The following is a 25888-nucleotide window of genomic DNA, read 5'->3' on the forward strand; positions in this document are numbered from 1 at the left end:
GCTTACTGGTGGTCTTCCATGCCGTTCCTAGGAGGGGTGCGTCACTTGAGTGGGTTGAGTCACTGACGTGATCTTCCTGTCCGGGTTGGCGCCCCCCTCGGGTTCGTACTGTGGGGGAGATCTTCGTGGGCTATACTTCGCCTTGTCTCAGGGTAGTAGGTTGGTGGCTGAAGATATCCCTCTTGTGGTGTGGGGGCTGTGCTTTGGCAAAGTGGTTGGGGTTATATCCTGCCTGTTTGGCCCTGTCTGGGGGTATCGCTGAACAGGGCCACAGTGTCTCCTGAACACTCCTGTCTCAGCCTCCAGTATTTATGCTGCAATAGTTTATGTGTCGGGGGGCTAGGGTCAGTCTGTTATATCTGGAGTATTTCTCCTGTCTTATCCGGTGTCCTGTGTGAATTTATGTATGCTCCCTCTAATTCTCTCTCTCTATTTTTCTCTCTTTCTCTTTCTCCTTCTCTCTCTCTATCTCTCTCTTTCTCTCCTCTCTTCTATCAGAGGACCTGAGCCCTAAGACCATGCCTCAGGACTTCCTGGCCTGATGACTCCTTGCTGTCCCCAGTCCACCTGGTCATGCTGCTGCTCCAGTTTTAACTGTTCTGCCTGCGGCTATGGGACCCTGACCTGTTCACTGGACGTGCTACCTGTCCCAGACCTGCTGTTTTGGACTCTCTCTACTGCACCTGCTGTCTCTAACACTGAATGACCGGCTATGAAAAGCCAACTGACATTTACTCCTGAGGGGCTGACCTGGTGCACCCTCCACCACCACTGTGCTTATTATTATCTGACCCTGCTGGTCATCTATGAATGTTTGAACATCTTGGCCATGTTCTGTTATAATCTCCACCCGGCACCGCTAGAAGAGAACTGGCCACCCCTCAGAGCCTGGTTCCTCTCTAGGTTTCTTCCTAGGTTCCAGCCTTTCAAGGGAGTTTTTCCTAGCCACGACCTTCAACATCTGCATTGCTTGCTGTTTGGGGTTTTGGTCTAGGTTTCTGTACAGAACTTTGTGACATTGGCAAATGTAAAAAGGGCTTTATAAATACATTTGATTGATTGATTGATTGATTCCACAAACAAGATCCTGAAAAGTCAACACTCAAAACCTTTGGTCCTGTATGGCTCAGATGGTAGAGCATGGCACTTGCAATGCTAGGGTTGTGGGTTTGATTCCCACGGGGGACCAGTACAAATGAAAACGTATGCACTTACTACTGTAGGTTGCTCTGGATAAGAGTGTCTGCTAAATGATTCAAAGGTTTAAAAAATAAATAAATAAATGGGTAAACTTGGGGGTTTGAGAAGATGAGGGAAAGATCAGGTCTTTCTGGGATACAGTGTTTGTCAAGGTGCGGGGGACAGTGTTCTCAAAGCACAAGTGTCTGGGATAGTGCCACATGTCTCTGGTTCTCTTGGACTTAATTAATGATTCATAATACCACTATAACCTTGACTGCTCCTAGAACCCAGAGCAATGCTCAGTGTGGAGTCAGGCTCTCACAAGCAGGGACACACCCTACACACCAATTGACAGTGAAGCACACACAATAACACAAAGGCTTTCTTACAGATAACAAAGGACATCTGCACACATCATTTCCTCAACAACATACAAGCTGTTTGTCAAGCACAATAGATGTTGTAGGCATGAAATATGTCAAAGCTGTATCTATGTAAAAACTACTGTTACAGTAGACAAACTTATAATACACTTTTGTCATTATTACCTTTTAGATTTTTGTTTGGGTATAACACAGAATCCAACAATAAAATGAAGTTATATTTCTTAGAATGAAGAGACTGTCTTAATTATAGAAACACAAATAGCACTTACTTATTAGAAAATAATTAGGCTATGCCTAATAAGTACTTTATGGTGAAAAAAAATCACATTCTGACTATACTGTAATACAAAACATTAAAGTACCTAAACAAAATGAAAAGCTACAGCCTACGGGTCAACTTTGACCAGTCAACTGATACCTTTATCAATAAGATCTCCCCTCCCTTATTCTGTCTCACGAGCCCACACTCTCACAATACGTAATATTTAGGTAAAAATACTGACCTGCCTTGGCGCTGACATACACACATCCTTTTCAAGCAATTTAGCCGTTCAAAGAGGAGCCGTTTAAACGCGTCTATATACATTGACCCGACCAAAACGACACTTGACCCCAACGGTCACTGAATTGAATATTACAAAATAAATGCCAAATAGTTTTCTATTCTAAATTAATTCAATACAAGCTATTTGAAATCGGACTAACGCGCGTTTATTGACAGCTGTTATCGACAGTTTCTGCAGACACTCAGACCAATGTGCACGCCAGACAGAGTATTTGGACACTGTAGTGGAGACTTGTGTGTCATGAACAACGAGGATGCTCTACAGCTGAGCACGAGACCCGCGATGATCTGACAGACGAAAAAAAAACTGTCAGGCAAAACATCTGACAGGTTTACTCTAAATTGAGAGCCTGAGCTGGTAGGCTATACACCGGGCTGTTGTTAATTGTGATAATGGTTACATGGCATAGGTGTTTTAATTTATTATGGGGCTATCCCATTGGGCACACACTGGTTGAATCAATGTTGGTTCCACGTAATTCCTATGAAATTTACATTGAACCAACGTGAAATAGACGTTGAATTGACGTAGGTGTACAGTGAGATATGACTTATTTGTTAAGGGATACAACATCGATAAGCTAACACACGAACCCGGTCCAGGCACTGACGCTCACCTTCATAATATCCTTCTTTCTTTTAGGCATATTCCTTAGCTTTTGATATATCAGTGTGGTTATAGACTTTCAAACGATTTTTACACTGTAGTTGAGACCATTAATGTAAAGAAAAGACACGGCGACGAAATTGGTTATATCTGGACAGAGGTGTTACGGAATTGCAGATGACAGAGGGCGATACCCATGGCTCGAGGCAATTGAACAAGTCAAAACTGCATGCTATGTTTGGCATAATGTTCTCGGTCACAAAAAGCTGAGAAATAAACCGTGATGAAGCAAATGAGCACCAAGGGATGTGGGGCATGGAGGGGAGGAAAACGGGGGCAAAGAACCGCCCCTAGAGAAAGTGGTGTACAGTATTATACACTTTATTTATTTTGTCTGATGCTTTCAGCATTAGGCTACTTTGACATGAGTACACAGTACGCTGTTGTTGAAGTAACGGACCATACACATAACTTTCATTGGATTAACTCAGGTTGGACATAAAATCGTTCAAGTTTATTATAATATAAAATACAACATATATGAAAGGAAAAATAGACTACAGCCAACAACAACAAAAACTGTTGGCATGTGCAATAAACCCGCCTATAATAATATTCCCTATAACGAAGGCATTAGCCGATTGCATTTTGGGAAATGTAGTGTCTTCACTGATCCATCAAGTCGCTGTCGGTGCATATAAAACTATATTGCCCAAAGCTCTCTTCTTGTCTCCTCTCGTACATTGCAAACATGGCGTCGTCGCAACATGAACAATACAGCAGTAATGTTGATACTTCAACATCTAGTGTTCAACAGCAAGGAGATAGAAAAGCAGGGGCTGTATCTTTTGGTTTTAGCAAAACTTTAAGTAAATTTAAATCTAGTCGGGATGAAGATATAGATGCAGATGAGCGAGATTATTTAACAGGAGTCGATGGGAAAGAATTGCTAAGGTAAGAAATCTATCTTCTAACGTTGGTGTCTAAATACAGTTCCATTAGGTACGTATTGTTGCCTAGTTAGCTAATAACTTTACTAGTCTGTGTTGAATAAACATGTTACTGCCCCTTCATGTATTAGTTTGTTAGCTATGTATTAGACACTTGTTTGAACCTGGTGCGATCTTCTCCGTGTGGTTTTCCGGCAGACTAGACGCTTTTTTGCGTATTGCTGCCTTTGACAGTTCGGAAAGTGAATTGAACATTTTGTTCACAAAAATGGGAAATGGGGGTGGATAAGTTGCACCTCCGTCTAACCTTAAATATATACCACTATCCCCCCCATTTGGGCTACCGTGTGGCGCAGCGGTCTAAGGCACTGCATCTCAGTCCCTGGTTCGAATCCATGCTGTATCACACCTGGCCGTGATTGGGAGTCCCAACTGCCAGCCTCATTAAATAGTACCTGCAAAACACCAGTCTCAATGTCAACAGTAAAGAGGCGATTCCGGTATGCTGGCCTTCTAGGCAGAGGTCCGCTGTCCAGTTTGTGTCGTCCCCCCCCTTAATATTTTCTTCTTATTGTTTTTTTCTTTGCAACTCTGCCTAGAAGGCCAGCATCCCGGAGTCGCCTCTTCACTGTTGATGCTGAAACGGGTGTTTTGCAGGTACTCTTTAATGATGTTGCCAGTTGAGGACTTGTGAGGCATCTGTTTCTCAAACTAGACACTAATATACCTGTCCTCTTGCTCAGTTGTGCACCAGGACCTCCCGCTCCTCTTTCTATTCTGGTTAGAGACAGTTTGTGCTGTTCTGTGAAGGGAGGAGTACACAGTGTTGTATAAGATCTTAAGTTTCTTGGCAATTTCTCACATGGAATAGCCTTCATTTCTCAGAACAAAAATAGACTGACGAGTTTCAGAAGAAAGGTCTTTGTTTCTGGCCATTTTGAGCCTGTAATCGAACCCACAAATGCTGACGCTCCAGGAACTCAACTAGTCTAAAGAAGGCCAGTTTTATTGCTTCTTTAATCAGAAAGGCAGTTTTCAGCTGTGCTAACATAATTGCAAACGGGTTTTCTAATGATCAATTAGCCTTTTAAAATGATGAACTTGGATTAGCTAACACAACGTGCCATTGGAACACAGGAGTGATGGTTGCTGATATTGGGCCCCTGTACGCCTATGTAGATATTCCATAAAAATCTGCTGTTTCCAGCTACAATAGTCATTTACAACATTAACATTGTCTACACTGTATTTCTGATCAATTTGATGTTATTTTAATGGACCAAACATTCGCTTTTCTTTCAAAAACAAGGACATTTCTAAGTCAACCCAAACTTTTGTACGTTATTTCATAGTTTTGATGTCTTCACTATTATTCTACAATGTAGAAAATAGTACAAATAAAGACTGAGTAGGTTTGTCGTAACTTTTGACTGGTACTGTACATATTGCTGCAACATGACCATAAACTTGAAACACCATAGTGGGTTTGGAAACAAATGTTCTCACGGGATCATTTATATACAGTACCTTAGCATGGCTTTATCCAGTGAACACAATGCATCAAAACTCAGGACACGGTCTCCTCAGTCTCGCGCTCACCACCTGGTCTGCATTGCACAAACGGCGTGCATCAGACACCGGGGATCCTCAACTTCAGTCGATCCACCTTAGCAATCAACCCCACCCCAGCTATCACTCCTTTCAGCGGCGCTCTGCTCTGGATAGCAAAGCAGGACAAAGTACTTGGTTTGTGTTGCATGGACTTAGGTTTGTACCTAGCGCCCTTCTTTCTGCCTCATCTCGTCATCCGTCATTCCTCCCAATATGAAGGCCCCTCAGTACCCGCTCCTTACCTCACCTCCCCCCCCCCCCCCCCCCCCTCGCCTGGTGTGGTCTGCTGGCTGTTAGCCTTGCATACTAGCTAGTAATCTCATAGCCCACTTTTCCCATGTGAGCGCCGGCCAGCTTCTCGATGTGACGCCTGTCCGTGAGAGACTGGGAGTGCGTCCTAATAATATCTCCTTTCTCATAAAGTCTGTACAATCGTTCCCTACTTCCCACAAATCTGGATCAGTGAAGGAGAGTGAACAAGGGCACACACTGGGGGAAAGGAGAGATAATTGGGACATAGCCCTTGTATAGCTAATTGCTGTCTAGTTAGTAAATGCTTTCTACCTCTGTCTGTTTTGTCTGTCATAGTACCAAGCCTGTGGAGAAGCCGAAGGAGCTGATCATTCCACTCATCCAAAGGAACCGCTGGTGCAGCAGGCAGGAAAACAAAGCTGGCCTGGTCCAGGGGCAAGGTGATGGAGGAAGGGTTAAAGCCAAAACACAACCCCCCTCTCAGGAGCAGGACTCAGTGGAATCACAGGCTGTCAAAGAAATTATTGAAGGTTTGTGTTTGTCAGCTTCAGTTACTACTTCAGTGAGAAAAGCCTCTGAGAAATGATCCTAATGTTGTGAATCCACAGGGTATATAGTCTGTTAGCACTCTTTCAACATTACATCTATCTTTCAGAATCCCAGAGGCTGCTTGACCAGTGGAAAAATGGGGACCAGGCAGACCCCAACCTCACCATCCCCCTGCTGATGCAGAACCAGGCTCCACAGGGGTTTGAGGATGGAGACCACATCAAGTTGGACCTGCGACCAGAGTCTGTAAGTATGGGTTAAAGGTCAGAGAAACCTTGTCTGTGACTGCCTGATTCTTGTTGTCTGGGTCTTGGGTCTTTTCTCATTGGGCTGTAAAGTAACTTCAATGTGTTTTCACAGCGAATGTTATGTTTGAAATCGAATTAAGGAAGGCAACATTTTCAGAGGGATTTTGAAAATTGGTTCAGTTCGTGAGAGAAAAGTTGATTCATAAACAGAGATGGAAAGTTATGATAAGGGTGAGTGAATAAGAGCGAGGTGGATTACCAAGAGAGTGTGTAAGTCAGGTCAACAGAGTGTGTACGATGACAGCGGGATGTGGACTGACCAGTTTAACTGGGACTGAAGCCATCGACTGTGTGAAAGTGCTGACCGCAGGATATTTACACACTTCAGATCAGTCATCTTCCTTTGTGCATCTCTTCCTCATCACCCCTCCCACCGCCCTCTCATCACTGTCGTCTTACATCTGTCTTGACTGTAGAAATGCGGAAGGGGTTGGCTCATTCCACCTCTGGGTCACTTACATGCTTCTCCCCCCATTCGAGTGATCCCATGTTGGGTCTGTGAGGCTTGAGCCAAAGGATTGTATAAGAACAACATTGGCATCAACTTTTATTGTGTATGGAGTCCAGATGTACACAAGAATTGATCAGTCTATGGAAGCACTGTCTGGCAGGCTGACACAAATGACAATCAGATGTACAGAGCCTTAGACTGTACCAGTGGGTGTGTAAAGAGTGATTTAAAATGTTCTTCCTTTCTGGGAATGCATCAAGACTAGAGGTCGACCGATTAATCTGAATGGCCGATTAATTAGGGCCGATTTCAAGTTTTCATAACAATCGGAAATCGGTATTTTTGGGTGCCAATGTTTATTTTTTATTTTATATATATATTTACAAAAAAATATATATATATATTTTTTTTTATACCTTTTATTTAACTAGGCAAGTCAGTTAAGAACACATTCTTATTTTCAATTACGGCCTAGGAACGGTGGGTTAACTGTCTTGTTCAGGGGCAGAACGACAGATTTTCACCTTGTCAGCTTGGGGGATCCAATCTTGCAACATTACAGTTAACTAGTCCAATGCAATAACGACATGCCTCTTGCTCGTTGCACTCCACAAGGAGACTGCCTGTTACACGAATGCAGTAAGCCAAGGTAAGCTGCTAGCTAGCATTAAACTTATCTTATAAAAAACAATCAATAATAATCACTAGTTAACTACACATGGTTGATTATATTACTAGATGTTATCTAGCGTGTCCTGCGTTGCATATAATCTGACTGAGCATACAAGTATCTAAGTATCTGACTGAGCGGTGGTAGGCAGAAGCAGGCCGGTAAACATTCATTCAAACAGCACTTTCTTTGCATTTTGCCAGCAGCTCTTCGTTGTGCGTCAAGCATTGCGCTGTTTATGACTTCAAGCCTATCAACTCCCGAGATGAGGCTGGTGTAACCGAAGTGAAATGGCTAGCTAGTTAGCGCGCGCTAATAGCGTTTCAAACGTCACTCGCTCGGAGCCTTCTAGTAGTTGTTCCCCTTGCTCTGCATGGGTAACGCTGCTTCGATGGTGGCTGTTGTCGTTGTGTTGCTGGTTCGAGCCCAGGGAGGAGCGAGGAGAGGGACGGAAGCTATACTGTTACACTGGCAATACTAAAGTGCCTATAAGAACATCTAATAGTCAAAGGTTAATTAAATACAAATGGTATAGAGGGAAATAGTCCTATAATTCCTATAATAACTACAACCTAAAACTTCTTACCTGGGAATATTGAAGACTCATGTTAAAAGGAACCACCAGCTTTCATATGTTCTCATGAAGGAACTGAAACGTTAGCTTTCTTACATAGCACATATTGCACTTTTACTTTCTTCTCCAAAACTTTGTTTTTGCATTATTTAAACCAAATTGAACATGTTTCATTATTTACTTGAGGCTAAATTGATTTTATTGATGTATTATATTAAGTTAAAATAGGTGTTCATTCAGTATTGTTGTAATTGTCATTATTACAAATAAATAAATAATCAGCCGATTAATCGGTATCGACTTTTTTGGTCCTCCAATAATCGGTATTGGGCGTTGAAAAATCATAATCGGTCGACCTTGAATCAAGACTGATGTGTTTCTGATCAGTTGCTGTATGTTCAGTCCACAGAGGCAGACTATGACAGTGTTCCTGTGGAGGCGTACGGGTTAGCCATGCTGAAGGGGATGGGCTGGAAGGCAGGAGAGGGAATTGGACGGACCTTCAAACAGTGAGTATTCTCTCTCATGGTCAGTCTTCAAATAAAATTATATTTGTCTCGTGCTTCGTAAACAACTGGTGTAGACTATCAGGGAAATGCTTACTTATAGGTCCTTTTCTAACAATGTGGAGTTAACAATAAAAAAATATATACAGTACCAGTCAAAAGTTTGGACACCTACTCATTCCAGGGTTTTTCTTTATTTTGACCATTTTATACATTGTAGAATAATAGTGAAGACATCACGACTATGAAATAACACAAATGGAATCATGTAGTAACCAAAAAAGTGTTAAACAAATCCAAATACAATTTATATTTGAGATTCTTCAAAGTAGCCACCCTTTGCCTTGATGACAGCTTTGCACACTCTTGGTATCCTCTCAACCAGCTTCACCTGGAATGCTTTTCCAACAGTCTTGAAGGAGTTCCCACATATGCTGAGCACTTGTTGGCTGCTTTTCCTTCACTCTGCTGTCCAACTCATCCCAAACCATCTGAATTGGGTTGAGATCGTGTGATTGTGGAGGCCAGGTCATCTGATGCAGCACCATCACTCTCCTTCTTGATCAAATAGCCCTTACCCTTCCTGGAGGTGTGTTCTGTGTTCTGTTGAAAAACACATGATAGTCTCACTAAGGGCAAACCAGATGGGATGGCGTATCACTGCAGAATGCTGTGGTGGCCATGCTGGTTGAGTGTGCCTTGAATTGTAAATAAATCACAGACAGACAGTGTCACCAGCAAAGCACCATCACACCAACTCCTCCAGGCTTCACGGTGGGAACCACACATGCAGAGATCATCCGTTCACCTACTCTGCGTCTCAAAAAGACACAGCGGTTGGAACCAAAAATCTAACATTTTGACTCCTCTAACCAAAGGACAGATTTCCACCGGTCTAATGTCCATTGCTCGTGATTCTTGGCCCAAGCAAGTCTCTTCTTCTTATTGGTGTCCTTTAGTAGTGGTTTCTTTGCAGAAGGCCTGATTTACGCAGTCTCCCTGAACAGTTGATGTTGAGATGTGTCTGTTACTTGAACTCTGAAGTATTTATTTGGGCTGCAATCTGAGGTGCAGTTAACTCTAATGAACTTATCCTTTGCAGCGGAGGTAACTCTTGGTCTTCCTTTCCTGTGGCGGTCCTCATGAGAGCCAGTTTCATCATAGCGCTTGATCATTTTTGCGACTGCACTTGAAGAAACTTTCAAAGTTATTGACATTTTCCGGATTGAATGACCTTCATGTCTTAAAGTAATGATGGACTGTCGTTTCGCTGTGCTAATTTGAGCTGTTTTTGCCATATGGGCTTTGTCTTTTAACAAATAGCCCTATCTTCTGTATACCACCTCTACCTTGGCTCAAATGCATTAAGAAGGAAAGAAATTCCACAAATTAACTTTTAACAAGGCACACCTGTTAATTGAAATGCATTCCAGGTGACTACCTCATTAAGCTGGTTGAGAGAATGCCAAGAGTGCAATGCTGTCATCAAGGCAAAGGGTGGCTACTTTGAAGATTCTCAAATGTACAATATATTTTGATTTGTTTAACACTTTTTTTGGTTACTATATGATTCCATTTGTGTTATTTCATAGTTTGGCTGTCTTCACTATTATTCTACAATGTAGAAAATAGTCAAAATAAAGAGAAACCCTGGAATGAGTAATTGTCTAAACTTTTGACTGTGTGTGTGTGTTTATTTATTTGTTATTATAAATAGTTGTTAATGCCTTTTTAGAACCAGGTTTCTCTGTCTGCTTTATTTATAATGTCAATAGTGTCCATGCTTATTGCATCAGTATTATTTTTCTTTCTGTAGAGATGTGAAGCCTATAGAGCACCAGCTGAGGCCTAAGGGTCTTGGTCTGGGAGCTGATCGCTCCTCCATAAGAGACCTGGAGCCCAGTGGGCCCCGGAGGCCCCCCAAGCCAGGCGATGAGCGGAAGGAGGAGACCCTCGTCCTGGGACCTGGAGGCCATGTGCTGGTTGAGTCTGGAGCACACAAGGACCTTTACGGGAAGGTGAGATATCTGACTTTGTGTCTGGAGTGTCTGAAATCACAGAAAGCAACTGCAATCTCCTGAGACCATGACATTGTGGTATATCACTGTCTAGTATGCAATATTCTGTGTCATAGTTGTTGTTCTAGTTTGATGACTTATTTAAAAAGAGCAAGACAATTAGCTTAACTTTGCTAAAAATGTTATTGCTCCTCTACTTGTGCATTTTCACAGGGATTGACTGTTTTGTCTCGCCCTCCTTCTCACACCCCTGCCATTACCGTACCATTATTGTTACAGATCGAAGGGATTGATCCGGACAATGCACGAGTAATGGTCAAGCTCGCAATTGGTAGCAAGACAGTGACAATCAGTCAATATGCACTGAAACTGGTTGACCGCACAGAATATGACAAAAACTGCAAAGACCTCAGTAAGTCTGTCTGCTGACATCATTTTCGTTTTGTGAATGCTCTATGAAATGACATTGAACCTGTTCTCAGTAAAATACTGGACAAATTGGGCAAACAGGCAGTCATGGACATTTTCTTTCCATTATTTCCAATATTATTGTCTTTGCAATATTGTGAGATACCCCCTCTCTACATAAGATGGAAGGTTCCAGACAAGAAGGGCAAAAAATGTCTGTTGAGTGATGAGCTGAGCTCTCTCTAACTAACTGACATTTGAGCCGCTGTGTGAAAAGGAGCAATCTGGCCATATCCATTTAAACCAAAAACAGCCATGCTGTTACTGCTTATATTATCAGTAATCAGACAGACCTGTTCCAAAAGTGGAGGGAGTTTCACACATCAGGAATGCCAGTCAAATAATACTGGTGCTGATGTGTTTATGCACAGGCTAATTTTACTGCTCTTCTGTGGCTTATTTGTTATTGCTGAACAGGTAAATGTGTATCAGCACTATTATTATCGATGATGCAGATGAGACTACTTGATAATGCTTATGCAACTGTTTAATGGAGTCCCCTGTAATACTATATTTTCTTCAAAACAGGTCGCCTAAGCAGGGCCCACAAAGAAAAGGAGAAAGAGAAGGAACGGCAGAGACGGGAAGAGAAGGAGAAAAAAAGAAATAATGAAGATGAGAGGAAGAAAGATGGAGGGAAGGACCAAAGAAAAAGGAAACATCGGGATTCAAGTCAGGACAGGTGGAGAATCCTGAAAATATTTGATGTTGGAAGTGTAATATTTATAAGAAATACAAGAGGATAACGTATATGACTTGGATTAGTTTATTTTGGAATATAGTACTCGTTCATAGAAATACAAATATTTTATTTACTCAACCCATTTCATTTGTTAAAGGTGCAATATGCGGAAATCGCAATGATCTTCACATATCACCTTTTCCTACTCTCCTCAGAGAGAAGCCTATGGCGAAACTACCCCCTGCTTCATCCCCCTGGCTCCAGAGAGACCTGAAAGTTCGCTTTGTAGATAAAGCTTTCAAAGGGGGAAGATACTACAATTCAAAGGTACTAACACAAGGGGCACTAGTACACATCATTGCAACTCATTGCCTATTGACACTTTACAGCCCACAACAGTTCTGTTGTTGATCATTAGAATCAGTTTAATTAATATCCAATGTTTGTTTCTTGTAGATGCGAATAGAGGATGTCTTGACGCCAAACATCTGTGTGTGTCGTACTGAGGAAGGCAGATTCTTAGATGGTGAGTTCGTGAGTCTTTGGTTTACTGCTAAATTACATTCTACTCACTCCAACCCATATGCTTTTAAATGGTATTCCCTCTACTCATCTATTATTCTTTTTTACTCTGATGCCCTTGTCTTTAACGTAGATGTTAAACAGACAATGCTAGAGACCATTGTGCCAAAGAGTGACTCGGACGACATCATGGTTGTACTCGGTGAACACAGAGGGCAGGTGAGTGGATGAGTTGGCTGGCTCATCGTAATCATTTTGCCTGTAAAATATCCATGCGGACTTCTGTTTCATAGCTTTCATTACTGATTGGATTGAAGGGCTACAAAATTGGGAATGTTTAAGTACATATTTGAAAGGGTCCGTTGTCAATTACGTGGTGTTTCAGGTGGGCCGTATCCTCCAGAGAGACAGAGACCGAAGCAGAGCCATGGTGCAGCTGGACAGATATGAGGAGAAAGTCTTCACCCTGGACTATGACTCCATCTGCCATTATGTAGGAGGGGGAGATCACTGACCCCCTCTGGTCTTACCAGCTCAACCAGTGATGCAGTGGTAAAAAAAAATTAAAAAAGTGTGTGAAGTAACATTCACTGTACTTTCAATGCATTTCCCCATGTTAGGTGGGTGAACGCTCATGCACAAGTGTGTAAACTGTGTTTACCCTCCACTACAACACTGATGTCAACATGCCCCAACGTCCTCTTAGTGGATATGTAATGTCTATATTTTACACTTTGTCATAAAATGCAAGCTTCTCTGTATGTACACTGGGTAACTTGTCATATTGTACCTTTTTTAATAAAATCATGTCAAAAGCAAAAACCATTTTATTGTGCTTTGTCCCTACTCAAGAAATGTGGCAATAACACTAATGGTAAAATCATGTTGGCCATACTACAATATTCCGAATTATGCCATTTTTATGTTTCCTGCAATAGCATTGCACACAGCCTCTCTCCAAAGGAAAAAAGCCAGTTCAAGTTAAAAAAAAAATTAAACTTAGTAATTTATTTAGAAATGCCACTCATCTGATGATCATTGAAAACAAAAAGGTAGCCTGCAGGTAACATTCGAGCAATACAAAAATAAATCCAAGTAATATTTATACATGTACTGAAGCACATGACAACTTGTTTTTGTCTCACCAGATAAGCTTCGTCAGGAGTCTCACATTCCATGCTGTGTATGGATTGAGAATAGAATGTGAACTTGAGACTTCATCCAAACGTAGCAGAAAAGGAGCCCACAGTTCTGTGTTTGTTTCCCTCCGAGTTTGAAGCCCTGTGGTCAGTTGTCGTCAATCACTGGGGGGCTTATTATTGGCAGCGTTGGCCCTGAGTACAGCTCCAGGGCTGGGGTACGGACGCTGCTGGAACAAAGGCCCTGATGCCGTGGTGTCTGCCCCAGTCTTCGCCTCATTGCGCTTGGGCAAGCCAGTGGACCAATTGCCCCTATGGGAAGGAAAATAAATCTTAGATACATACACAGCAGGGGGAAAAGAGTGGTGATTAATGACCACTGGTTGGGTCAGTGGCCTTACTTGGGAGCATCGGAATAGGAGCTGGGGTCCATCTCATCCTTCCTCCCTGAAAGAGTTTAGAGATCTGTTAGCAAGTGTATACAATTCATTATGTTTGTTTATGCTTGCAATATTTGTTTTGAGCAAGAAACACAATGTCCCTCTGGAGGAAGGTTATGAATCTTTACCTCCTCGCTTGTTCTTGCTATAAGGGGCAGTGTCTTCTCTGCATCTGTCTGTCTCTCCCTCCCATTATTCCTTCTTTCCATTTCTGGTTCTCGCTCCCTCTCTCTGTCCTCTCCAACTTCTGCTGTAAGACAGAAAAACAGAATATTGGGGTTAATGAATGTCAATCAAATCCATCCTAAATATTGAGTGTGAATACATAACGGTCTCCTACTGGGTGGTCATGCTAGGACTCTTCTTACCCCTCAACATCTTGGCAGCTTTGGTTATCATAGATGTGGATTCGGTTGGGGACAGCCAGGCAACCAGGTCAGATTCCACATTCCAGCAGTATGGCAGACCACTGAGGATACAATATACATGGAATCTTAGTCTACGAGAAAAAATAAATCACTCCATCATAGCTGCTGTCCAGTAGCCATACCCAATGGGTTTTGTACAATTTACAGATTTAGTAGAGAATCTGAAAGAGTGCTTACCAAATAGGGTCAATTACTTTGTACCAGTTGGGTGGTAAATTCTCACGGGCAGTGGCCTCAATCTACATTGTTATCGTCGTAGTCCTCAGCAATGATCTCCACATCTATAGACAAGTAGTGCTGGTAAATGACAGATAGCTAGTTAACGTTTTCAGTGAGTATACATTTGATTGTTTGGAACAGTTTGTTGCCATACCTTCATCTGAGTACTTAAGAATCCCTCTTTTGGCTAGGCGAGCCAGTAACGTCGGGGACAGAGGCATCCTAAGAGAAAATGAATGCTTATAACTAGCCTCACTCACATAGTCATTGCCCAAATATATTAGTTTCTAGATTTTTTTAAAAAGTACGTGTAGCTAACGTTAGCTCACTCGCGTCTAAGCATCAGTATTGTGGCCACAAACTAACGTTTCTAGACTATCCAAATTAGCCGTAATTTAAGGGAAACGTTAATGTAATCAAATGTAAATACAACTAAAAGCCCGGTTTATAGTTACCTGCAGCCAGAATTGTAATTGGCTACTTAATTTCAGATGTGGAGTGAAATCTAGCTAGCTAGCCCCCTCCGTGATAATAGAAACAGCACAAAGGCACTATGATTATGTCATTATTTGTGGGGAGGTTCACGTGCTAACATGCCTGCTGTATCTGCATTTCTATTTTGAAGTCGGGAAATATAGAAACGCAGCCCCCTGATGTTTGCAGCTATGGCTCTATCCAGTTTTGTGGCTGCCAGTCTACCAGAAACAATGCAAAATTGCAAACTAGCCACCTACGCAGCATCGCTTCAAACTGGCGAAATTGACGTACGTGAACCAACCCAATTCCTTAATCTCAGAAGTGTGTCGTCACCCAGCCCGAACAGCAACAACAAACATGGAGGAATATGCCCGTGAACCTTGGTAAAGTACATTTCAGATTAGGCTGAGAAATAAGTAAACCGTTTTCAATATTGGTCCGATCTCTCTTTAGCCAACATACATGGTTAAAGAGTATGCTTCACCATATGGTTATGCCTTTCATGCCTGAGTCATTACAAAAATGATGGTTGAATTTACTAGCAGTAACCTTAAGAGAAATCTGGTGCTTACTTGTCCTTTTTATTTTTTATTTAACCTTTATTTAACTCCTTGCTTTAAATGAGAATTGAAATCGAGAACCAACTTCTCTCGTTGAAAACGACATATGGTCAAACGTTTATTCCAGTGCCAAAAATGGACAAAGTGTAAGTATTGTAACGACCCTGGGCTTATACATTTTGGTCGTGAAGTCAGTGTCTTTCAACGGTGAGTTTTATAAAATGTTGCGTACAAGAGTTTGTCAGGACTTACTTTAGGGTTATTTTATTTATTTTCTATAAAGCCCACCAATACTGGATATATATATAGCTGCGGTGATTGCACTTTATCCAATACATATTGCAGAACACACAGACCTGCCCAGCAGCTCAGTAGATCGGACTTTGTTTGCTTAAGACAACACGGTGCATGTTTTTACTTGAGAAATGCTGCAGCAAACACTTTAGGTAGATGTAAAATTGCGTGAATAAAACCTTATAAAAAAAAATACTAAAAAGTAAATACAGATTTTCTTGAGTTATCTTAGATTCCTTCAGACTATTTTGAGTAAGTGATACTAGCTTTGTTCCTATGGTATCTCATGGGAGACAAACATTAGCAACACCCCTAAGACTCAAATCTCGTTTTTCGTAATGAGCAACACAAAAACACAGGCAGAATTGGTGCATTCAGTTGCTCTTTAAACTAGCCTTTTTATAAATGGTCTTTGTAAAATGTTTGTTAATGGTTTTTAATAAGTATCCTAATAATAATATTAGCTATTTAAATATTATGGTAGTGTGTGTGTATATATAGTTTAAATCAGTAATAAGCCTACACATTTATGAATAGATAGACAAAGGATTTCTATTGAATCTGTCAGTATTGTGGTTTAATTACCCATGTATTTTACACACACTTCTCAGTCCCTGGAGAATAGTAGATGATTGTGGTGGTGCATTCACCATGGGGACAATTGGCGGAGGGGTATTCCAGTCAATCAAGGGCTTTCGGAACGCTCCTGTGGTCAGTTTAAAATACTTTCTCTGAGCATATCAAATATATTTTAAGATCAATATCAGCACAGTGATTCAATCCTTTTTTCCATCTCTGCACAGGGCTTTCAGCACAGACTAAAAGGTAGTGCCAATGCTGTGAGAATAAGAGCTCCACAGATCGGCGGTAAGGGTCACTGTCTCTACAGGAGTTCTCTCTCGTACAGCACAAAGTACAAACCCCATCATCACTGTTTGTTTATTTCTCACTAACAGTTTGTGTGATGTTCCTGTAGGTAGCTTTGCTGTGTGGGGTGGACTTTTCTCAACGATCGACTGTGGTCTGGTCCATATTCGAGGGAAAGAGGATCCCTGGAACTCTATAACTAGTGGAGCGATGACTGGGGCAGTCCTGGCTGCACGCAGTGAGTGTTGAAGCAAACATTTATTTGACAATAATTTAAATTTGGTATATTTCATATTTTTTTCTAGACCCTCAAATCTGAGCACATCCCCACCCCCTGCCTGACCATCTTGCCCCACCGACCCAACAAAGTCAGATTACCTCAAGGGCTTGACATTTGGCTTTGTGCTCTTCTCAGGTGGGCCCTTGGCTATGATGGGGTCTGCTATGATGGGGGGCATCCTACTGGCCCTGATCGAGGGCTTTGGGATCCTTCTGACCAGATACACAGCACAGCAGTTTCAGAACCGTAAGTAATGTTTAGAGAAAGACTCTATCTATAGAATGAAAAACATCTGAAAAACCACCACACAGCAGTAACTATTAGACATGACAAATCAGTTTTTTATGTCTCTTTCTCCTATCCAGCAAGTCCCTTTGTGTATGACCCCAGCCAGCTTCCTCCGAAGGATGCCAGCCAACAGCAGACTGGGTTCCAGTAGAGCCCAACTTGGTCTGGAGCTAATGAGCCTAGCTACAGCCCTGCATACTGTGACAGTCTCTGACTAGAGAGGAGAGAGGTGCTCTGTCACCTGACCACACAGCTGTCAGCAACCTCAGGGGAATGGAAATATCTAACCTAAGCCCCCATCCTCTCAATGGCAATAAGAATGTAGATGCACTTTAGTGTTATTCCTCAGGGCTAGATTACAGTTGATTTGAGTTATTTATGAATATATGTTTGTGTATACCGGGTACACCAGTGTTCCTTCTGACTAGTCCCGAATAATACACACTTTTATCAGATACATTTATGCCCAAACCCGTCATTTCATGGTGACTGTAAGAATGTTGGTGCTTTATTACCACAGCTACAGAAATAGAATGGGTAGCTGAAAATGTATAGGCATTAATACAGGCATACAAGTATGGGATGCCAAGATTTAGGATTAGAAATTCCCTCAATCTTATCAGAAGTGTCGTTCAGAAATGTCGTTCAAAACGGATGTATTTTCTCTTGCTTGTAAAATGCAATGCACTGAGGGAGGAGAACTGCACTATCATTTCATTTCCTCTCCTCTTTTATAATTGTATGGCTTATAAGGGTCTAAATCACATCCCAAACGCACCAATGATTTGTTTCCATTTGTGAAACTCAAATAGCTGGAATGGAATGTCATGACCAAATACAGTCACAGCTCATTTGTTCTGCTGTTTATGTCACTACCTTCATTGGATGCCTGCCACTATGCCATGCATTACTAGACATTCCCGCTATCTAAGCACTATAAGGTCTATCCACTTTGATGAACCAAAGCACTTTCTTACTCCATCTCTCTGTGTTATTGTGTTGAGAAAAATTTGATGGTTTTGTGACACAATGAAGATATGTTTTGTAATGTATAGAATGCTGTACAATAGTTGTTGGTTTTAATGTATTTATAATGCAGAAAAATAAATGTTTACAGTGTAATTGACTGGAAAAATGATTTAAATTGTTGATTCTTGTGTGGCTCCTGAATTCCTTCTGATCAATGACCGTATATTGATTGCCGCGTTCGAGTGCATTAATCAGCCTCTGACGCGATCAAGTAAGCAGCAGTTGATTCTCTTGAACAAGTCCGTAATCGAACACGTTCCTACCGCCGCTTCGAGTAATGGGAGATGTTCCTTTTTAGATTGAATATTGTGAAAATGGACGTGCAGCCGCCTCCTATCCGAACCTTGGATGATTTTGTTTTGGATTCGTCTCGGTTCGCCGTGCGAGACATTCCTCATCTGGAGAGATGGAACAATCGGATCATAAATAACTTGCTCTATTACCAGTCCAACTATTTCGTCTCGTTTTTGACATTCCTGGGAATAGTAGGGTATGTTTCTGAAGTGGTCGTTTGTTGCATGAAACCACAGCTAATGAAATAAATAGTAATGGCGTCTTTTTGTAGGCAGCTCCATGGTTCTTTGGACAAAGTCTATGGGGAAATTAATGGCTTTTTAGTAGGGTTTTGTTGTTAACACAGGTTTATACGTTTTCTATGATAATCTTAATCGGCTAACGTCACTTTTTGTGAATTTTGAAGCATTTATGTAATACAAAAAGTATATAAATTCATAAAGGTCATGTTAACATATTGATATTATCTCATAGAACAAAACGTATAAGATCTAAACCTGTGTTAACCCCAGACCTTATTTTCGGCGTTCATCCCAAAGCCCTATTCTTTCCCCATTCCCTTTCCCAATAGGGATGACTGAACCAACAAGAGATAACTAATTTCCGTTTTTTAGGACTACAAGCTGGAAAGCTCTATAGTAGCTACTATTGTGTATAACATCACAAATTCTGTGGAAATGGATGTGCTGGGTCCATGGTCCATAATCAACATAATCATGTATAAGCTAGCTAACAAGCCATTGGCTGTGATAATGCACTGATTAATCGTTTATTTGGATTCATGGCCTTATCAATGTGACACACAATTTAGTTGACCTATATAGAGAAATCCACTAACATCAGCCTTTTCTCTACACAGAGAGGCTGCTGCCTACATACAGACTTGAAAACTTTGGCCACTTTAATAAATGGGTCACTAGTCACTTAAATAATGTTTACATATCTTGCATTACTCATCTCATACCTTGCCTATGCCGCTCGGTCATTGCTCATCCATATATTTATATGTATATATTCTTATTCCATTCCTTTACTTAGATTTATGTGTATTAGGTAGTTGTTGTGGAATTGTTAGATTACTTGTTAGATATTACTGCACTGTCAGAACTTGAAGCACAAGCACTTCACTACACTCGCAATAACATCTGTTAACCATGTGTATGTGACCAATACGATTTGATATCCTTCCTGCTCTGACAGGTTTTTGCGGCCCTTCCACCTCTTCTTGGGGGCCACAGTGGTGACGTTGATATTTATGGGGTTTGTGTGGGCAGCAGAGAACCAGGCCCCCATCAGACAGTTGCGCCGGAACCACCCATCCCTGGCCCTGGGTGCCATCCTGGGGGCCAGCTTCCTCTTCATCACAGTGCTCGGAGGAGTATCCGTCTTCCTCTTCGGCATAGCCTTCCCCATCTTATGTTAGTATTTATTCTCTCTTTCACCTCCCACCCACTATTGTTGCCACAATGTAAACATATATCAATCTTTGGCTGGTAACAATATTGTAACATAACACTCTCTCAGCCTCTCTCTCCCTTTGTTATGTCCCTGATCTCTCTGTTCTCTCTCTATATATCTCTTACAGTGATACTGATCCACGCCTCTGTTAGGCTGAGGACCCTCAAGAACAAGTTGGAGAACAAGCTGGAGAACATTGGGCTGAAGAGAACACCCATGGGGCTCCTACTGGAGTCACTAGGACAGGAACAGGAGGCTGGGTCCTAGAGGGGGAGGAGAGGAAGGGGTAGAGGGATGCCTGGTTCTATTTCAATCTTTTGCACCTAGCCCTATTCCCAGATCGGAAAGGACTGGATAAATGTTATCAATATGTTGAGCTAAGTTCCTTCACATATCCTGTCCTGATATGTATTCACAGTGGTAGAGGATAGAGACGTAAATGGAACGAGTCCTCTCAGACTAAGAGTGGGAGACAGAGGGAGGTGGTGAGGGAGGGAGGCTGAGGAAAAGTAGAAGAAGAGTGGAGGGAAGTACAGTAAAGCAGTGGTGAAATTATGATGATATCAAAATGTCACGAATGTGGTGTTACAGATTGCAAATTCTATGGACTCTGCAGCCTTTTTAAAGCACACACTAACTGTCGTGGGTTCTTTCCCCCACAAGTCATGTTGCACACTTTGACAAGCTCCTTATTAGAGTTTGCATTTTATCCTCAGAAAGCTGACATTATGTGAGCTAAAATACTGCGCTGAGAAGCAAATGTGTCCTAACAGACATGCAGTGTGGAGAGTGCTACAATAAGATGGTTTTTAAAATGCAATTTAAACGCCAGCGTTATGGTTACAATTTTCTTTTACATGGAAACCTGAAGGTGTTTGATGAGCCACTACTCTAACTCCTGAACACACTACTTTTTGTGTTATTGTCTATTCTCTACTGCTGTTGGGTTTTACTATTTGATGCAGTTGAAAGTTTCATGGAGTTGGGATAGTTCAAGGACAATTGTGGAACAACTGTATGCTTTTAATAGAAATACAATTAATTATACTTCTATGATGCTATGATTCCAATCATTTTAAAAAGGATTATGTATATGTCTCTGTCCAAGCATTATGTGTTGCCAAGAACATGAATGTCAGTTTGTCTTCATTGTGTAAAATGTTATTCCATTGAGAATGTTGTATTTCTTTTTAGCAGTGCCTTCTATGGATTTATAATATTGTGGTTATGGTTTTTTTCTCCAATGCTGTCAAAATGTATTTACACTTCATTTAATACAAATGCAATATCTTGTCATGATTTTATTTTTCAATCAGCCTATTAAAACTTATTAGATTTGATGATCAAAGTAGAAGAATAGATACATCCTGTCTGCCTGGTCACACAATAACTGAAAACATTTTCTCAGCACAGCTGGGAAAAGCTCAAGCACACAAAGCTTTTTCTAAACAGAATCACGCATTTTCTCTGTAGCATGCAACTGTTATTAATGATCAACTATATAGAAATGAATGTAAAGAGAATGCTGCTGCACTTGGAAGTAAGAGACATTGTGTACCAGAACCAATTTACGATAAAAGTATGCCCCCACAAGGGTCCACTGCAACACTTCACTTCCTACACCACTTGCACGTCTTCCCTGTTATTGAGTGGTCGGTTGCTGTCCATCGTGCTGAAATGGTTATCTACTGACCAGACGTTTCTCTACGTCCCCACTGCCCTCCCCTTAAAGATTTCAGGACGGTCATCCTTTTAAACGGCTCAATTACTCTAATCCTGATTCAAGGCTGACCACAGCAGGTAGATAGCAACCTGTAGAGTGTGTGGGGACGAGTTTATTACTATTCTTGTTCCATTTTTATCTGGGCATACATGGTCACAAAGATGCTGCATTGGATCAAATAAATAAGAAGATCAGATTTCATGAGTAATTTGCTGTCGAAATTAATGGGCAAGGATGTCCCAATTACCGATGTGGCGCACTGACACGATTCAGAAATGGCTTGCTAACTCTTAAGTGTGTGTTTTGTAAATAGTCAATACGAGGTGCACAGCCAATTTTGAAATTGGTTGTCAGTCAAACTCTGCAACTTGCACAACTATTTGATGGTGGCTCTTTCCCTGAAGGCATATTGTAGTTTTCAACTGCGACATGGCAGGAAAAGGTAAGATGTAGACCATGCAAAATGTATTTTGGTTGTTTCTTTTATGCATTGTTGGCCCATTTCAGACTTAGGAAATCTATTGAGTTGTTATGCGTTTTGATTTAAGTACTTCTCCATAGTTGGTATGCAGGTGTGTAACAGCCTTTGCAGGCACATGTGGCTCCCTAGCACACTGAATACGTTTAATTCAACCGCTGAAAACCCTCACACTTGCTGGCCAATAGATTTTCTCCTGGAGTTTTCATTCAGTACATTTATCTAAAGCAATCCTTTAAATATGGTGTACCGTTATTTCGAATTTTCTCGACAGACTCACTACAATGTATCAAGAGACAAGTTCAGAATAGGGATCAATGAAAGAAAGGCATCTAAATACACGCATATACGTCTCATTTTCAGCACCAATTAGATTTAAAAGAATACTCAGGGCATTTATTTAGGGTTAGTGAAGTATTTATGAATCGTACATAAACAGGGTTGGAGAGCCTTTACGCACTAAATATATAGGTGGATCAAAAAAAAATCCTGAAAGTTGACATATTAAATTATTCTATCCATGAAATATTGGAAGGTGAGAAAAGTGTACAATATGGGTTGAACAATAGTCCTATAAATGTACCCTAATCCTCACTACTCATAGAACTGTGATGACAACAGTCCAGTTGTCATGAACCGTGCTCCAGGTTTAAACCGCTATGTATTGTCTGCATTCCGTAATGATTCAAATAGGCTACATGTCCGAAACTAATGCACAACTTGTAATATGTTAGCCCATGGTTACACAAACTTGGTCCTCGGGACCCCAAGGGGTGCACATTTGGTTTTTACCCTAGCACTCAAATAATCAACGAATCATCAAGTTTTGATCATTTGAATCAGCTGTGTAGTGTTAGCGTAATATTATCCACTACGCTGCGTTAGCATAACATTATCCACTATTGCTAGCAACCATCCGGATCAACAACACGTACGGACGTGACAGAGGAAAGAAATGTAAACTAACGATGTAATGGAATGATGCAAAATGTAGGCTACAAATTGAAGGAAAGTAACCCACTGGGCACAAACTGGTCGAATCAACGTTGTTTCAACATAATTTGTCAAAATATTGTGACGTGGAATCTATATGGAAAATACATTGGATTTTAAAAAAGTAATCAACTGTTGTTTTGAGGGTGAAATTTAAACCACAAGATTATGTCATTGTGGTAACCAAATTTCAACATAGACAAACTCAGCATAACATGTGTTACATTTTTACCTTTAAAACAATGTAACATCTTCAACGTTTTATCCATTATCAGACAAACTTAATGGGCTGGGCAGCACCTTTTACTGGAAATTTATCTACACCAGTGGTACGTGCAATGCGGTCAGGGGTATGCCAAATAAATAGTCAAATAATTAACATCCAATCACATTAACCATTACTCTCTCGTGGGAATTCCACTAGGGGTCCTTATGTAGCCAACTGTAGCTGCTGTTCATTCCGTTTGCTCGAAAATTGATAAAAGGTTAAAAAAAAAAGAAAGTAAGGCCTCCGTCCATAGAGACACATACCAGCTCTACTGGTAGTACTGCTACTTCCAGCAGTACTACACCTGCACCTGTCGATGACACAAGTTGTTCTGCTACCACGAGCACATCCAATGCTAGCATCAGTAATTCTACATTTGTTGTTAGTCCAGCTAGCATGGACACTGACAGTTATGAATATGATGCAGCTGGAGAGCTACTGCCCCCTTACTCAGGAAAGCACCGAACAGAACGACATTGATTTGGGGTTCACTTACATTGGGAGTAGTGCCTTTCCTCAGCCACAGTGTGTTATATGTGCAAAAGTAATGTTACTATCTCACAACTTAATGAAACCTTCACTCTTGCACAGACATTTAGAAACAAAGCATGCCGATTTGAAAAATAAACCACAGGAGTTTTTTGAGCGAGAATTAAGATGACTTTCGAGTAGTAAGACATGTATAAATGCAACAGATACCATTAATAAGAAGGGGCTAGAAGCATCTTATGTGGTGAGCTACTGAGTGGCTAGGACAGGCAAGCCCCATACTATTGTGGAGGACTTAATTCTTCCTGCTGCAGCAGATATGGCTGGGACAATGCTGGGGGAAAAGGTCCAAAAAACTATACAGACAATGCCTTCATCAAACAACACTGTTTCACAATGGATAAGTGACATGGCAGGAGATGTTTTGAAACAATTACTGCTTCACATACAAGCCAGTGAATTGCGCTACAGCTGGATGAGTTAACAGACGTGGGGGACCTGGCACAGCTCCTGGTATATATCCATTATGTTTATGGGGGAGTCCATTTTGGAAGACAACCTCTTCTGCAAACCACTGGAAACCAGGACAACAGGAGAGGATATTTTTAAAGTACAGGACAGCTTTGTGACATCAAATGAAATTTGGTGGTCAAGATGTTTTGGTATCTGGACTGATGGCGCAAAACCCATGACAGGGAGACAATGGAGTGGTAACTCCCAATGCCACTTGGGTACACTGCAGCATCCACCGAGAGGCTCTTGCTGCCAAAGGAATGACAGCTTGAAATACGTTTTGGACACTACAGTGAAAATGGTTAACTTTGTTAAAGCAAGCCCCCTGAACTCTCGTGTATTTTCTGCACTATGCAATGATATGGGCAGCGACCATGTAACGCTTTTACAACATACAGAAGTACGCTGGTTATCAAGGGGCAAAGTATTGACACGTTTTTTTAAATTTAGAGACAAGCTTAAAGTTTTATTTACTGACCATAATCTTCACTTGTCTGACCGCTTGCATGATGACGAGTTTCTCACACGACTGGCCTATCTGGATGATGTTTTTTCTCGCCTGAATGATCTGAATCTAGGATTACAGGGACTCTCCGCAACTATATTCAATGGGACAAAATTGAGGCTATGATTAAGAAGTTGGAGCTCTTCTCTGTCTTTCCATCACAGTATGATTTTACATTTTTTTGTGCAAATGAACTCAAGCTTACGGACAATGTCAAATGTGATATAGTGAAGCGCCTGAGTGAGTTGGGTGCCCAATTACGCAGGTACTTTCCCAAAACGGATGACACAAACAACTGGATTCGTTATCCCTTTCATGCCCTGCCTCCAGTCCCCTTACTGATATCTGAACAAGAGAGCCTCATTGAAATTGCAACAAGCGGTTCTGTGAAAATTGAATTTAATCAGAAGCCACTGCCAGATTTCTGGATTGGGCTGCACTCAAAGTATCCTGCCTTGGCAAGTCATGCTGTTAAGACACGGATGCCCTTTGCAACCATGTACCTATGTGAGAGTGGATTCTCGGCCCTCACTAGCATGAAAACCAAATACAGACTGTGTGTGGAAAATTATTTTAGACTGAGACTCTCCAATACAACCCAACATTGCAGAGTTATGTGCATCCTTTCAAGCACACCATTCTCATTAACCTGTGGTGAGTTATTCACCATTTTCAATGAACAAATAAAGTTTTATATGTAAGATGGCTAAATAAAGAGCAAAATTATTGATTATTATTATTATTTGTGCCTTGGTCCTGTAAAAGCTCTTTGTCACTTCCCATGAGCCGGGTTGTGACAAACTCACACTCATTCTTATGTTTAATAAATGTATCGTATAGTGTGT

At 41.3% G+C, this 25888-nt stretch overlaps 3 protein-coding genes and 1 pseudogene across 5 annotated transcripts; 3 read left to right on the top strand and 1 right to left on the bottom strand.

Moving 5' to 3' along the window:
- Positions 1-3454: 3454 nt before the first annotated feature.
- LOC110532490 (G-patch domain and KOW motifs-containing protein) lies at positions 3455-13109 on the top strand. 2 transcript variants are annotated; one of them, XM_021616447.2, is made up of 11 exons: positions 3455-3694; positions 5890-6083; positions 6209-6348; positions 8508-8614; positions 10428-10629; positions 10909-11041; positions 11626-11779; positions 11995-12106; positions 12236-12305; positions 12435-12520; positions 12687-13109. In XM_021616447.2, exons 1-11 carry the CDS (start codon positions 3492-3494, stop codon positions 12813-12815), a joined length of 1530 nt encoding a protein of 509 aa, XP_021472122.2. In that variant the 5' UTR covers positions 3455-3491; the 3' UTR covers positions 12816-13109. The 2 variants fall into 2 exon arrangements, with proteins under 2 accessions (XP_021472122.2, XP_036844404.1); XM_036988509.1 differs by lacking the exon at positions 3455-3694 and adding an exon at positions 4310-4347.
- Positions 13110-13289: 180 nt separating this feature from the next.
- On the bottom strand, positions 13290-15123 carry LOC110531218 (annotated as a pseudogene).
- A 144-nt stretch (positions 15124-15267) lies between these two features.
- On the top strand, positions 15268-18126 carry LOC110532492 (mitochondrial import inner membrane translocase subunit Tim17-B). 2 transcript variants are annotated; one of them, XM_021616450.2, is made up of 6 exons: positions 15268-15387; positions 16470-16569; positions 16662-16725; positions 16835-16963; positions 17141-17251; positions 17371-18126. In XM_021616450.2, exons 1-6 carry the CDS (start codon positions 15362-15364, stop codon positions 17442-17444), a joined length of 504 nt encoding a protein of 167 aa, XP_021472125.2. In that variant the 5' UTR covers positions 15268-15361; the 3' UTR covers positions 17445-18126. The 2 variants fall into 2 exon arrangements, with proteins under 2 accessions (XP_021472125.2, XP_021472124.2); XM_021616449.2 differs by having other exon boundaries at positions 15362-15710.
- A 405-nt stretch (positions 18127-18531) lies between these two features.
- LOC110532491 (PRA1 family protein 2) lies at positions 18532-21477 on the top strand. Its single transcript, XM_021616448.2, has 3 exons — positions 18532-18812; positions 19817-20034; positions 20202-21477. Exons 1-3 carry the CDS (start codon positions 18607-18609, stop codon positions 20339-20341), a joined length of 564 nt encoding a protein of 187 aa, XP_021472123.1. The 5' UTR covers positions 18532-18606; the 3' UTR covers positions 20342-21477.
- Positions 21478-25888: the final 4411 nt, after the last annotated feature.

Source organism: Oncorhynchus mykiss, chromosome 9 (assembly GCF_013265735.2).
Source record: "Oncorhynchus mykiss isolate Arlee chromosome 9, USDA_OmykA_1.1, whole genome shotgun sequence".
NCBI classification, from domain to species: Eukaryota; Metazoa; Chordata; class Actinopteri; order Salmoniformes; family Salmonidae; genus Oncorhynchus; species Oncorhynchus mykiss.

Excerpts from the sequence above, each read along its gene's own strand:
- LOC110532492 (XM_021616449.2), top strand. The coding sequence starts at position 15,625 with ATGAGAATTGAAATCGAGAACCAACTTCTCTCGTTGAAAACGACATAT. Across the intron at positions 15,711-16,469 it reads GTGCCAAAAATGGACAAAGT|TCCCTGGAGAATAGTAGATG; the intron begins GTAAGTATTGTA and ends CACACTTCTCAG. Across the intron at positions 16,964-17,140 it reads GGCAGTCCTGGCTGCACGCA|GTGGGCCCTTGGCTATGATG; the intron begins GTGAGTGTTGAA and ends TGCTCTTCTCAG.
- LOC110532490 (XM_021616447.2), top strand. The coding sequence starts at position 3,492 with ATGGCGTCGTCGCAACATGAACAATACAGCAGTAATGTTGATACTTCA. Across the intron at positions 10,630-10,908 it reads ACAAGGACCTTTACGGGAAG|ATCGAAGGGATTGATCCGGA; the intron begins GTGAGATATCTG and ends TTATTGTTACAG. Across the intron at positions 12,521-12,686 it reads TCGGTGAACACAGAGGGCAG|GTGGGCCGTATCCTCCAGAG; the intron begins GTGAGTGGATGA and ends GTGGTGTTTCAG.
- LOC110532491 (XM_021616448.2), top strand. The coding sequence starts at position 18,607 with ATGTTCCTTTTTAGATTGAATATTGTGAAAATGGACGTGCAGCCGCCT. Across the intron at positions 18,813-19,816 it reads ACATTCCTGGGAATAGTAGG|GTTTTTGCGGCCCTTCCACC; the intron begins GTATGTTTCTGA and ends CTGCTCTGACAG. Across the intron at positions 20,035-20,201 it reads CATAGCCTTCCCCATCTTAT|TGATACTGATCCACGCCTCT; the intron begins GTTAGTATTTAT and ends TATCTCTTACAG.